The sequence below is a fragment of the Echinops telfairi genome, unplaced genomic scaffold (genome assembly GCF_000313985.2).
Source record: "Echinops telfairi isolate 266 unplaced genomic scaffold, ASM31398v2 ScPeMD7_9;HRSCAF=40, whole genome shotgun sequence".
In the NCBI taxonomy this organism is placed as follows: Eukaryota; Metazoa; Chordata; class Mammalia; order Afrosoricida; family Tenrecidae; genus Echinops; species Echinops telfairi.
In genome coordinates, this window is record NW_022103906.1 from 74,757,649 (window position 1) to 74,771,004 (window position 13,356).

The 13,356-nt window shown below is 45.7% G+C and overlaps 1 protein-coding gene across 3 annotated transcripts in view; it reads right to left on the bottom strand.

Annotated features, from left to right (window-relative positions):
- DGUOK (deoxyguanosine kinase) overlaps window positions 1-13,356 on the bottom strand; it is a 48,123-nt gene that overhangs the window by 18,438 nt on the left and 16,329 nt on the right. For all 3 annotated transcript variants that reach the window (XM_045286798.1, XM_045286799.1, XM_004696096.2), the window contains exons 3-5: window positions 7,401-7,588; window positions 2,176-2,323; window positions 123-238 (exon numbers count right to left, since the gene is read on the bottom strand). In XM_045286798.1, the coding sequence (XP_045142733.1) occupies window positions 123-238; window positions 2,176-2,323; window positions 7,401-7,588 (452 nt within the window). The remainder of the gene's footprint in view (window positions 1-122; window positions 239-2,175; window positions 2,324-7,400; window positions 7,589-13,356) is intronic.

Below are 13,356 nucleotides of genomic sequence, written 5' to 3' on the forward strand. Positions count from 1 at the left end.
GGGTCGCTCTGGGTTGGAACTGACTCAATGGCAGCAAGTCTGGGCTTCGTTTTACGGGGATGCATGCAAAGCCTAACACACAGGAAGGCCGTAAGGAGGCATGTCTCCAACCCCCCACTTACTTGGTTGTCTTGCGAACAAGCCAGGCCTCATGCTGGTCGTGCAGCTGCTCGAGGTAAGCCAGCTCAATCCCCTTCTCTTCTGCCCTGGCCCTCTGGTGCAGCCTCTTCAAACAGACCTGAGACAGTCCCCAACCCCAGTGAGCTCATGGCTGTTCTGGCTGATACAACACAGCCCAGTGGGGATCTTAGCACCACTCATGTGTCTATCTCGGGCACAACTCTTGGGTACTACAAGCCATGACTCTGTTTCTGCTGTCTTGTTTTCTCATTCAACGAGAAGAAATTATTCACAGACCTAGTTCCACTATGTTCTCTGCCTTAACCCTGTTTTCTCTGGAGTCTCCTCAACTGGGTAAGGGGAAGTACCATCCTCCCCCAACCATGTCCAGGAAGTTTCTCAATTCTTTACTCTCTCTCCAGGAGGTTGACTCCTGGCTGCTCCTCCCACCTCTGTCCAGTTAGGGCCTGACCACCTCTTCTGTGGACTATGGCAAGAGCTCCACATTCCCTCTGCCCCCTGTGGGAAGCCAAGTGTAGTGCAAAGAGCACAGCCCTGACAGAGAGGCCACCACACCCTAGCTCAGTGGTTCTCCATCTTCCTAATGCTGTGACCCTGTCATACAGTTCCTCAGGTTGTGGTGACACCCCCCCCCAACCAAAAAATTATTTTCGTTACTACTTCATTACTGTCATCTTGCTACTCTTATGAACTGGGTGACCTCTGAGAAAGGGTCGTTCAATCACCAAAGGGGTCTCGACCCAGAGGTTGAGAACCGCCACCTACCTCTACCCTCTCTCTACGTGCACCAGGGCTCCGCGCAGAGAGCACTGGCCATTTCCACAGCTCTCTGCACAGAAGCTTCTGTTCTGTTCGGCTCCCTTGTGGGTATACTTCTGAATCTCACAGAGGAGGTGAGGGGTGGCTTTGGGGAAGGAAGTGGGCACTCTAGGGTCCCTGGTTCTCGTGTTATCAAGATAACACCAAAAGTCCCATCTAGTGCCTAACTGAATACATTCCTTTACAACCATTAAGTTGCAGTAACCTCTCAGCTCCCCTCATTCTTCCTCAATGAGGCTCTCCAGGAAGTGCCAGCCCCCCACAGTGGTAATGGTGGTGGGCACATGGCCGCCACCAGCAGCAGCAGCAGCAGCAGCAGCACCATCACTGTCATCACCATCGTGTCGTCGTTCGCTCTCCCATGCTTTTTCTTGCCATGCGGGCTGCCGCCCTCCGGCTTTCTCTGACCCGAAGGCTTCAGTTCTGCTCTATAAACCTGCCCTCTGAACCACAGCAAGCGCTCCTTCCTTCTTTCCTTCCTTCTTTCCTTCCTTCCTTCCTTCCTTCGCAGAGGATGAGGTGCAGGCAGCCATTTGCCTACACATACACAGGCTCTCTCTCTCTTGCTTTGACTCAGAATCACTCTGTAAGAGCCCTTAGAATCCATCAAATCTGAGCACCACAGTTCACACAGAAGGAACCCCCTGTGGAAAGCTCTCAGGGGCTGCCATGGTCACTGCTCACCAGCAGAGATATCAGCACTCCTGTCATCATGCTACCACTTCCTACTGAGGGCTGGGCTAGCTCTGAATTTGAGTCCCGGTCACGAAATGACAACAGGGTACCTTGCTTTGCCAGCAGCAGCGTGACCCAAAAAGAGGTCGCTGAGGGCAGTCTCAGCCCTCCTCCTCCTCTCCACATCCTATGCTGGAACCCATCCAGACCACCAGAGACACCGGTGCCCCAGAAGGAAGGCAAAAGGAGCGCCAGTGATAGGGTCCCCGCACCGGTCCTAGAGTCCAACCTGGGGGAAGCAGCAGCACCGCTGGCTTGTTGGTGGTGCCTCCAGAGGGACCCTTCTGTGCACAGTGCAACTGCTCCAGCACGGCCTGTGGGCGCAGGGCACCGAGAGCTGGGACAGTCTGGTGTCCACACTCCGCTCTGCACAATGCCCTCACGCTCATGTCTCCAAACTGAAAACCGGCCGTGTGGAGCACGCCCGCTCGTAGGTTTCCTGCACCCCTAACGTCAAAGACGGTACAGATTCTGTGTTACCTGGGGAGTGGCCTGGAGGTAGATGAAGCCATGTAATCTTAGCCGGCTGGCAAACTCCTGCATGAGAAATGTGTGCCAGTACTGATAGATGTGCCATTCGATGTCACTGAGGGAGCCGTTTTCAAAAAGGTTCTTTGCGAAGATATACCTGGTTGGAAATGTAAATGGGATGGGGGTGAGGGTGGGGTAGGGAATTAAAAAGAGACACAGAAGCATAAAAATCAACAAAAACCAATTTGTTCCAAGTTTGTTCAAACCACTTAACCTTTCTAGCCCCTCAATCCTTAAGAACTCTGAATTCTTAATCCCCCACCCCTCCTCCCTAATCCAAACAAATATGGGAGATATTAGTATAATAGACCTACAGAGGCCGACAACACAACTCGGCAGATGGATTCATTAAATGGAAGGGCAGGAACAAGTAAGAGTGTCTGACTGGTCCCTAACAATTGCTGGAAGTCAGTCAGAACGTTCAGCAAAGGGTGCCTGCACACTTGAACTTTCAAGATAAAGTCATCCTCACTATAGAGTCAGAAATAACAAAAATTGAATCCACTAAAAAGCCACCCACCACATCCCATGTCCCGTGGGCTTCTGTGTCTCCTGGCTCTGAACCAGCATTCTGTCTTGAGAAGTGGAGAAGGCATGGTAGTGAAGTGGTGTGGTCTGAGGAGCTAGACTAGCTGTGATGTTACCAAAGCAGGGAGTCTCCTCCAGGGAACAGGGGCGTGCTCATTTGCTTCCTTCCTCTGCTGCCGAGCTTCTGATTCGGATGAAAGGAAGCGAAAGCTAAAGATCAAACTAGCCTTGCCCCTTGCTCACGTCCATAACTAATGGAGGAGAAGCGGAACAGCAATCAACCCACCATTTCAGGCATCTTGCTACAAAACACAATCAGTATCCTAAACAAAGGCACCCCGTTTCGAAGGCTATGCTCCGCAACTGGCCACTTTGAGGAAAAAGCACATTCAACAGGGAAGTTCCGACTACGCAGCTGCAAGGCTGAGGGTGTCGTGGTTGTAAGAACAGGTTCCAGGGTCAGATTGCTGGCTCCAACCTTCCCTAGCGGTGTCACCTTGGGCAATTCCCTTAAATGCTCTCAGCTCATCTCCTCCTGTGTAAAACGAGAGACAGAACTTGACACTCAGAGTTGCTTTAATGGTATGTGGTATTCATAAAGTACTTAGGACAGTAACAGGCTCAAAGTGTTCAATACACCCCAGTTATCAGTACTACTTTGCTGGTCAGCTAATTTGGGCGGTTCATAAGTCTGAACTTGTTTCACTAGTAAAGGCAACAAAGAAAATAGGTACCTCTGTAACTCAGCTTCTGAAAAATGTTTTCAGCTTCTTCATAGGTAACAAAACCAAGACACATTGACTTTGCATCGATTCTGACTATCAGGGACCCTATAACACCAAATATAACTGCTCCATAGGGTTTCTAAGGCTGCAAATCTTTATGGAAGCAGCTGCTACATATGTTTTTCCCAAAACACAGCTGGTGGTTTTGAACTGCTGCCCTTTTGGTTAGCAAAGGAGAGATTAACTACTGCACCACCGGGGCTCCTTCATGGGCAACAAAAAGAGGGAATTAAGATCATACAGAGAGAATTTGGGGAAGTATTTGCTAATCTGCTCTTTGAAAGGGGCCTTTATCTTTCATTTCTCCAAAGGTGGTAGTAATGGAGAGAGAGAGAGGAGGGTGAGGTAGCTAGGGCTGATGGGAGGGGACCACTGTGGTCGGAATGCAGAGGCTGTAGAGAGGTCCAGGAGTTGGGACCTTGCTCTGATGTTACTTAAACAGAAAAGATTTAGACTTCTCCCTTCCTGCAATCCATTCACCCAACAACCCACTCATCACTTGTTGGGAGCATATGTGAACCTGGGTTCCATCTCAGTGTTCCCGGAAGTGGCTCCCAGCACAGAGCTTCAACACAGGGGTTGTGGTGAATGAATGAATGAATGTATTTTAAACAGAAGAGAAAGAGTCTAAATTTCTATCAGGGCGATTAGTATCTGGAGTTGGTTCTTTTGTCTGTCCCCAAAATGCCTCCTCTGAAGAAAGTACTTAAGATGGTGTAGTTGTCCATGGTGATCAATCCTTATCTCTCCCAAGTGAATGGTAAGATCCAAAAGTAACAGCACTACCACAAGGAACCAAGAGACCTACGTAAATGAAAGAATGTTCCATGTTCACTGATAGGAAGGCTTAACATTGTGAAAATATCAATCTGACCCAAATCAATAGATGCAATTCTAATTCAGATTCCAGCACCACTCTTTAAATTAATGGAAAAGCTAATTACCGGCTTTATAGGGAGAGGGGAGAGACTGGAGATCAGCAAAGTACTGCTTAATGAAGAATAACAAAGGAGATCTCTCACTTCCCAACCTCAAAACCTACTACACATTCACAGTTGTCAAAACAGCCTGCTACTGGTATAACGATCGATATATAGACCAATGGGATAGAGTAGGAAACCCAGAAGTCAATCCATCCACCTACTGATTAACTGATCTCAACCTGGGACGAGATAGTTTTAATGGCGCTGGCAAAATTGGGTCTCCATCTACAGAAGAATGAAACAGTACCCACACCTTACAAGCTCAAGATGGATTAAAGACCTAAATGTAAATCCTACAACTATAAATATCATCAATGAGAAAATAAACTTAAGGGCCCTAATACTAGTCAAAAGCACACTATCAAATATTTAAAAAGACACCCACACACACCACAAAATAGAAGACAGGAACCTGCTAAAAATAAGACCCTTGTGTGTGTCAAAAGACTATCAAAAAAGTAAAAAGAGAAATGGGAACATTTTTTGGGTAATGATATATCAGACAAGGGACTAATCTCTAAAACGTAAAGAAAACTGCAACACTTCAACAAGAAAATGATGAATAACCCAATTAATAATGGGTACAGGATCTGGATACTTCACCAAACACAACATCCAGGTAACCAACAAATCTATGAAGAAATGCTCTCAATCACTAGCCATCTACGGGATACAAATCAAAATGACGATGAGATGCCTACACTGGCAGTGACGGCAAAGTTCAAAAACAAAACAAACAGAAAAGAACAACTGCTAGCGAGGGTGCAGAGAGACTGGAACCCTCAAACACTGCTGGAGGACTGTAAAAATGTACAACTACTATGGAAGAGCATATGGCTCTTCCACAAACAACTGGGCAAAGAAACACCACATGACCCAGCAATTCTACTACTGGGCAAACACCCTGGAAATTAAGAGTCACAGCACAATATGCACACCCACGTTCATCGCAGCACTGTTGACAATAGCAGGACGATGGGATGCCCTCGCAGAAGAAGAAAAGATCAACTTCGGTTCATTTATACAAAGGAATGCTATGCATTGCTAAAGAATAATGATGGAACTATGAAGCACCTCATGCATGGCATGGATGGACTTGGAGAACATTAGAGTGAACTTAGTCAATCACAAAAGGGCCACCATCATAAAGGAAAAATAAAGACAAACGAAAAGAAAGAGACAGTGAGGTCGGAGGGAACGGGGAAGCAATGGGTAGACTGTAGAAAGGTGTTACGCTGGGTGAAGGGAAGACAGCATTCTATTAGAGGGAGAAGAAAACTCAAAGCTGGGGGCTGGGGTGGGGCAAGCTATTGGGAGATTTACTATGTAGTTTAAGTTGTTGAATACCTAATTGATGATCTGAAATGTAAACTCCCACCTAATTTACAGTAAAAAGTTTTAAAAAACAAAATCATCAAGAACAAAAGATACTTTTTTAATAAAAGTATCGCTACTTAGCAAAGTATTTCTACTTCTGCTTTCTTCTGAGGGGCTCTCAACATGCTTACCTCACTAAGGGGCTAGAAATCAAAAGGCCAAATGTGAAGATGTGTATGTGTGTGTGTCTAAGTAGCCAGGAGGTTATGTAGCTCAACTTTCCAGCCCGAGAGGCGAGGTTTAGGAAAGGGAGCTTGGTGGTGATATACCCAGTAGTTGAAAAGAACCAGAACCTATGGCCTAACACTTTTTAAAAAGTAGCCCCTCTAGGTAAATCGAGAAGGGTCTGTAGCCTGTAGGGTTTGTTTCTGTGTATGTTACATAGTATCACAATAAAGTCAAGAAAAAACAAAAACAGTTGTAAGTATACCCTTATTTTTTTTCCCTCCATGGGGCTTTATGGGAGCACTAAGAAGTAGAACTCGTTTATCTGTTGTGGAATTAAATAAGTCACCAACTAGCGCTTAGTGACTTTAGAAATGGACAGACAGAGATGATGCAGCATTTTCCATGTTGGTAACTCAGAGGCGCATCTGCCAAACCTCGGGTTTAAAGAACCATCTCATGCCAACACAGGACATCTGTAGCCTTCACGTGAGGAAACCCTCAGGAGGTGCAGATCACAATGCCCTGACTTTGTCTCTGAGTGCGCCAGAGCCACAAACTCACAGTCAGAGTGGATGAGCTCAGGCTAGAGGCTGGCTCTCTGAGCTGCCTCAGAGTTCCATGAGCCCTCACATCTCAACTCCACCCTCTCCCACGAAGGCACCCTTCCTCTGACCTGATCAGGGCCCTGATGTCCATTAGAGACTCTGGCCAAGAGCAGCCCCGCTATAAAAGTTGGAGTCAACAGAGACTACATGTGAGGCAGGTGCCGATTTCAGAGGTGCTAATTCCACTTGGAAATCCTTTTCTGAAGAACAGGAGGGAAAGTGCCATCGTAAAAACAGAACATTTTAATTCTACTTCCTTTAAGGTGAAAACCACCCGATTCATACACTTACGTGTTAGTTCTGTGCCTTTCAGTATGTAAATGGTCGCACAGGGTAGCTACCAGGTTGCCCCTGCACCGAAATAGGATAAGGGAACAGTGGCAGTGTGGGAAATTAAATGCACTCCACTTAGGAAGAACACATTTCCTTGTTGGTCATAACACAAGACGACTCCTTGGAATCAGAAGTCTGGATAAATCTGCTACATCTAGCCTTAGCTGTAGAAAGAAGATGGTGCACAAGTCCTTTTAATATATCTAAACCGTCGAATTGTCTGGCATGTGAATTATACGTCAATAAAACCGTTAAGAAATAAATGAAAACAAAGTTCTTTAAAGAAAGAAGGTGGGCTTTCCCCAGGATGGTTTTCAAAGGCTAGAGTGGTGCAGGCTCTGAGCACGAAGAACAACACAGGGCTGGAGTGGCAGGCGGCAGGCTCGTTGTCTCACCTGTCACTGTACACGGACCTCTCAAACACCTGCACCAGGCCCCCGGCCTCATCGGGCTTCTCCGAGCAGGACTCCAGCTGGACTTTCAGGCGGCTCATGAAGGAAAAGGTCTGGAAGGTATAGGCCCATCGTGCTGGATCCCGGTACATCATGTCCAGCAAGTTTCCAAGGCTTTGGGGAGCAGAGCCCTAGGGGAGAGGGCAAAGGGGAAGCTTTCCGTGAAGGAAGACTGACTCCAGAGTGTGCAAGCCAGTAATTCCCTACCCTTTGGATAAAAAGGCACTATCACATCCTCAGGAGCATTTGAAACTGTGCAACCCAGCGTTCTTCTTCCTCATCGGACCAGAATCTAATTGGGGATGGACGTGGCAGAGAACTGCACACAGAACAAACGCAGCCCTTCACTGATTGGTAGCGCCTCCCAGCACAGACCCGCCACACCCATCAAGCACCATCTACAAGATACTTTGAGTCAAGTCTTTCCCACTGGCAGACCACGCTGCCTCTCTTTTGAGCTGCCACCTGTGTGTTTGTATTGAAAATCCAACCAACCAGTCAAATCAACAGGACTCTATCTTTCAGTGGAGGGCTACAATTTGTTTTTTTAAAAAAGAGAGAAAATTATATAAGATACAATAATAATTTATAAATTATTAGGGGTGCATGGGGTAGAGGGGAGGAGGAAGGGAAGGGGGGGAAGGAAAATTAGAGGCTAGCGAATTTTGGGAATGATGAGGGCAACAAATGTATAGATGTGCTTTACACAATTGATCTATGTATTGTGATGAATTGTATGAGCCTGAGAAAATAGAAAAAAAAAAAAAGAGAGACAGAAAATGAACCTCTCCCCCTCCTTCCACTCAAGGCTTGAAGAACTGCATCTGAGGACCCACCTACTGGCGTGTGCAGGTGGGATCCTGTGTGGGGCCCCAGCGCCACTGACTTGAGTCCAAAAGCGAAGACTTGCCAGGAGCTGAAGGCTTGTGGTGGACTAGGCGCTACAGGGAACACAGCACACAGAACTCGCAGGTACCCCAGTGTACACTGTGCCTCGTTGTGGTGTCTGACCTGAGCTAAGTAGGAGCACCACACTCCTTGTCTGAAGGGGGGTCAGGGGCTTAGTGTCCAAGGCCTCTTGGAGAACAAGTGCTGGGTAACAGCTCAAACCCGGCCTCCTCTAACCCATTCCTTCTGAAGCCCCCTCACATAGAGGAGAGCACGACGTGGCTCTGAACTCTCGGAGCTCAGTGTAAAGGGGAAGGGGTGACAGGGCTAGAAGCAGCGAGAACATGAGGTAGACCATATGGCAAAGGGACAGGTTGCTCTGATTACTACGGAAACCATGTTGTCTATTATAATCACGCCCACCCTGCCTCTGTTGATTCAGTGCTGACACCTGCCCTCTACCATCACAGGGACCAATCAGCCTCATTGTGGGTAAATGTCGGAGTTCGCTTAGGGCAGTGCCCACTGTTAATCCTGGTGCACATAAAATAGCAATTACAGGAATCTTAAGAGATGCTGGGGCCCACTTCACAAACTTGTTCCTTATGGTTGTGGTAAAGGGTATGTCCTCAGGACACCCCCTTTTGGGGTCTATGGGAATATCCTGATAGATCATTCCAACATACCAATTTCTCTAAGCTTTTGGATGCCTTCCTCTACAGTGTACCAAGGTAGGTCAGGTACTTCAAGTTGGTCCAATCTAGGTCATATGGCAGTGCATGCTTCATTGAACCAACCAAATAAAGAATTAGATCCTATCTTAGCCTCTTTTGCACAGGCATTGAAAGAAGAGTCTTTGCTTAGGGGTCCCATATCCAGAAACTCAGACCAGTCTCATATTACATTTCGTGCACCAGTATTCCACACCCTTAGTAACTATTCCCAGGGATATCCCCCAGGCTTCTGCTTGTAGGTATTTGAAAACTCGAGATCTTTATGAGTATAGCGTGCTTCTTCTTGGGTAATCATCTCAACCTCACCTTTAGGAGCTTTCTGAGACTTCATTTTAGTGACAAGGTCTAGCGGAAATAATGGGTGGTGAGGGTGTTTCCTGGGTGCTCTTAGCAAAATCTTTTAAGGCATCTCATTCAGGCAGTGCTACTGATGCAGCCCCACCTGGCATATCAACTTGCACAGTTTGGCTAATCTGCTCAGGTGTGGATTGTGAATTAATACTTTCAGCTGGGAGAGGTGGATCTATTGACTGGGGTGGGTCAATTGTTTCTAGGGGCTCAATATCCTCCTCTTCTGGATCATCAGCCCATATGTTCCCATCCCATGTTTCAGGGTCCCAACTTTTCCCAATCAATGCCCTCACTTTGGTTTCAGACACTGCTCTGATCTGCAATTCAGCTGCCGCTGTAATTCAGCCACTCGCATAATGAGACTCTGGACCTGGTTCTCAGCAATGTCAACTCTTGCTAGAGGAGAGAAGGCGCTCCTTTGTAGCACAGGTGGAAGTTTTCGAATCCGTTAGTCTCCACCTGAGGCTCGCTTCTGAGGCTCTGAGACCATCCCTCTTCTCAATCACACTTTCCATTGTAAGAAGAACCAGTTAGCCAGCTTCCCTATACTTGTCATCCTTACAAAACTCCTGGAAAATATCAAACATACGATCATTCAGAGCCTCTCCTTTAACCTCATCTATTGGTGGTGCCACTTTACGTATTATCTTTTCTACTTCACACCATGGATTAGTAGGAGTAGCAGACTCATCCATGCTTTGGGGTGTTGAAGTAGCATTACTAGTGTTAAGACTAATCAGGTTGGAGAGCCAATTTAAGAAGCCTATATTTATGATTTTATTTCTCTAGAAGCACTCCTGGTACCAAAATGTGTTAGACAGGGTTCTCTAGAGAGATAAAACCAAATTGCTGATAATTTAATATATTTATTTATAAAGATAATTAGATATATAACACAAGAAATGAACTGTTAAATTATATACAGGTAGATATATAATACAATAAAAGAACAGTTAAATTATAAAGAAGTACAAATGGCTCAGTCCAACTCACTCCCGTGAGAGAGTTGTGAGACACTAGCAGTCCTTCAAGTCTTGTCTGCTGCCAGGTCTTCCTCTATATAAATGAGAGGTAGGCTGTCCCAGCACAGCAGCCAATCACAAGGCAGGTCACCAACTGTCAGCCAGGTCACCAACCGCCAGTCCCCAGCTCGAGATGTCTTAAAGGGACCTCAACTTACAGCGACACAGTTCACAGGCTAGAAGTCCCACAGGTAGTGTAGTCTGTAAATTGAGGCACAGAACAAGCAAGACAGCGCACACTGGTCCAATGATCAAAAAGCAAGAGACAAGAAAGGCGAGGCTCACCAAGCCATTTATCTCTCCGCCCTTCAGTTAATCCCACTTGTGCTTATCGGCCAGGCTGGAACAATAAACTATCTCACTTCTCTAGAAGGTATTCCAGCCAAAGTGAGCAGTGAATTAGAATAAAGGGTGAAGAACTGAAGAATTTGGTAACGAGAAAGCAGTGGTTAGTGATAATCCAGTAAAACAGAGGGACTATTGTTATCAAGCAATTATTGTTCATGTGCTTTAGAAGCTGAATGCCAATTTAAGAATTACTGCCACAAGAGGAATTTCATGGTGCAAAATCTTCTGGACCTACAGTTCCAAATGACTTCAATGCCTCTGTTGGGCCAGGTCTGGTGAAGAAGGTGGTAACAGAGCCACTGAGATGCTGGTTTGCTTCACAGACTCCATTAGCACTGAGAAACAAACCTTTGCCAGTGGGTCAACTAGACCCCTGGTGACCCATGGTTCAGAGAACTGTGCCCCCTGGCATGTCCAGTGCTTGATTCTGAGGCACCTTTGTATGGACTTGAACCCTCAACCTAACAGTTTGCAACTGGGCATCTTAATCCCTTTCTATCACTCAGGGGGCTCTCATTAACATCAATAAAGACAAAACTCTAACCCACACTCAGAGCAGAACTGCCCCCTAGGATTTCTGAGGCTACAGATCTTACTTCAGTTAGTTAGTAACCCAATAGCTTACCCGCAGGCTCCTGATTAACACTGATAGACAGATATAAACAATACTGTTTTTATTTAAATGTCACCAGTAGAATAAAAATAATAGATAATTGATGGGAAGAAAAATGTGTAAATATAGCAAAAGAAGTAAAAAAGGAAACGAACAATTTTAAAGGACAAAATAAAGAAGCAGGAATAAACTAAACAGAATAAAGGAGTAAAATTTCCATATAAAGAAAGCCCTTGGATTGGATAGAAAATAAACAATCAAACCCAAATCCTGTTCATAAACAAAATGGCAGATTGGCTTAAAGCAAAGAAAAGCAAAATCCATCAGTTAGATGGAAATAAAAAGAAAGCAGATGTGGCAAAATGGTATCCAGAAAGAAAGGGCATTCACTCACGGTTACAAGAAGGCACAGGGTAGACAGGCGCAAAGAAAGCCAGGCAACTCCTGGGCTAATGAGTTGTGGTTCAAAGCTCCTTGCTGTCACTGCTGTCAGTCGATTACAACTCAATGAGGAACAGAACAGAATTGCTTCATAGGGCTTTCTAAGCTGTAATCATTAGTATTAAAATGTATAATTATACAGCAAAGTCAATAAAAAAGACAAGAAGAAACCGACAAACAAAACACAATGAAACTACAAAACTTTTCTCAGAATTTAGTGGCAACAATAAGCTCCAAGAGAGCTTGGAAGTAACATAGGCGGCATAAACAATCCAGAGGTGAAAACCACAGGACCAACAGTTCCGGGGGACATGGGAGAGGGGGAAGCGGGGGGAAAGGAAGAGGTGTCAACCAACCCAGGAACAAGGGAACAACAACTGATCTAAAATTGATGGCGAGGAGAGCATAGGATGCCTGGTGGGGCTTGATCCTGGGCAATGGAGCAGAGAGGAATTACTGAAACCAGAATGAAGGCTGAGCATGATTGGGACAAGAGGAAAGTAAATGGAAAGAAAGGAAAGAACTTGGAGGCAAAGGACATTTACGGAGGTCTAAATACAGGCATGTACATATGTAAATGTATTTATATATAATGATAGGGGAATAAATCTATGTACATATATTTATATGTCAAGTATCAAGGTAGCACATGGACATTGGGCCTCTACTCAAGTACTCTCTCAATCAAGAACACTTGTTGTAATAACCTGGCATTCTGTGATGCTCACCTTCCTGACATGGTCACAGAAGATAAAATGGGTGCATACGCAAATGTGGTGAAGAAAGCTGATGGTGCCCGGCTATCAGAAGATAAAGCGTCTGGAGTCTGAAAGGCTTGAAGATAAACAAGCAGCCATCTAGCCAAGAAGCAAGTAAGCCCACATGGAAGAAGCACACCAGCATGTGTGATCATGAGGTGTTGATGGGATCAGGTATCAGGCATCAAAGACCCAGAACAAAAAATCCTATCAATGTGAATGAGTGGGAGTGCGGAGAGGAGATTCAAAGTCCATCTGTGACAATTGGATATCCCCTCACAGAAGAGGTACAAGGAAGAGAAGAGTCAGTCAAGGTGCAGTCAAGCACCGATAAAACATACAATTTTCCTCTAGTTCTTTAATGCTCCCTCCCCCCACTATCATGACCCCAATTACCTTACAAATCTGGCTAGACCAGAGCATGTACACTGGTACAGATATGATCTGGAAGCACAGGGAATCCAGGACAGATAAACCCCTTAGGACCAATGGTGAGAGTGGCGATACCGGGAGGGTGGAGGGAAGTTGGGGTAGAAAGGGGGAGTCGATTATAAGGATCTACGTATAACCTCCTCCCTGGGGGATGGACAACAGAAAAGTGGGTGAGGGGTGACATTGGACAGTGTAAGATATGACAAAATAATAATTTATAAATTACCAAGGGTACATGAGGGAGAGGAAGGGGGAAAATGAGGAGCTGATGCCAAGGCTCAAGTAGAAAGCAAATGTTTTGAGAATGATGAG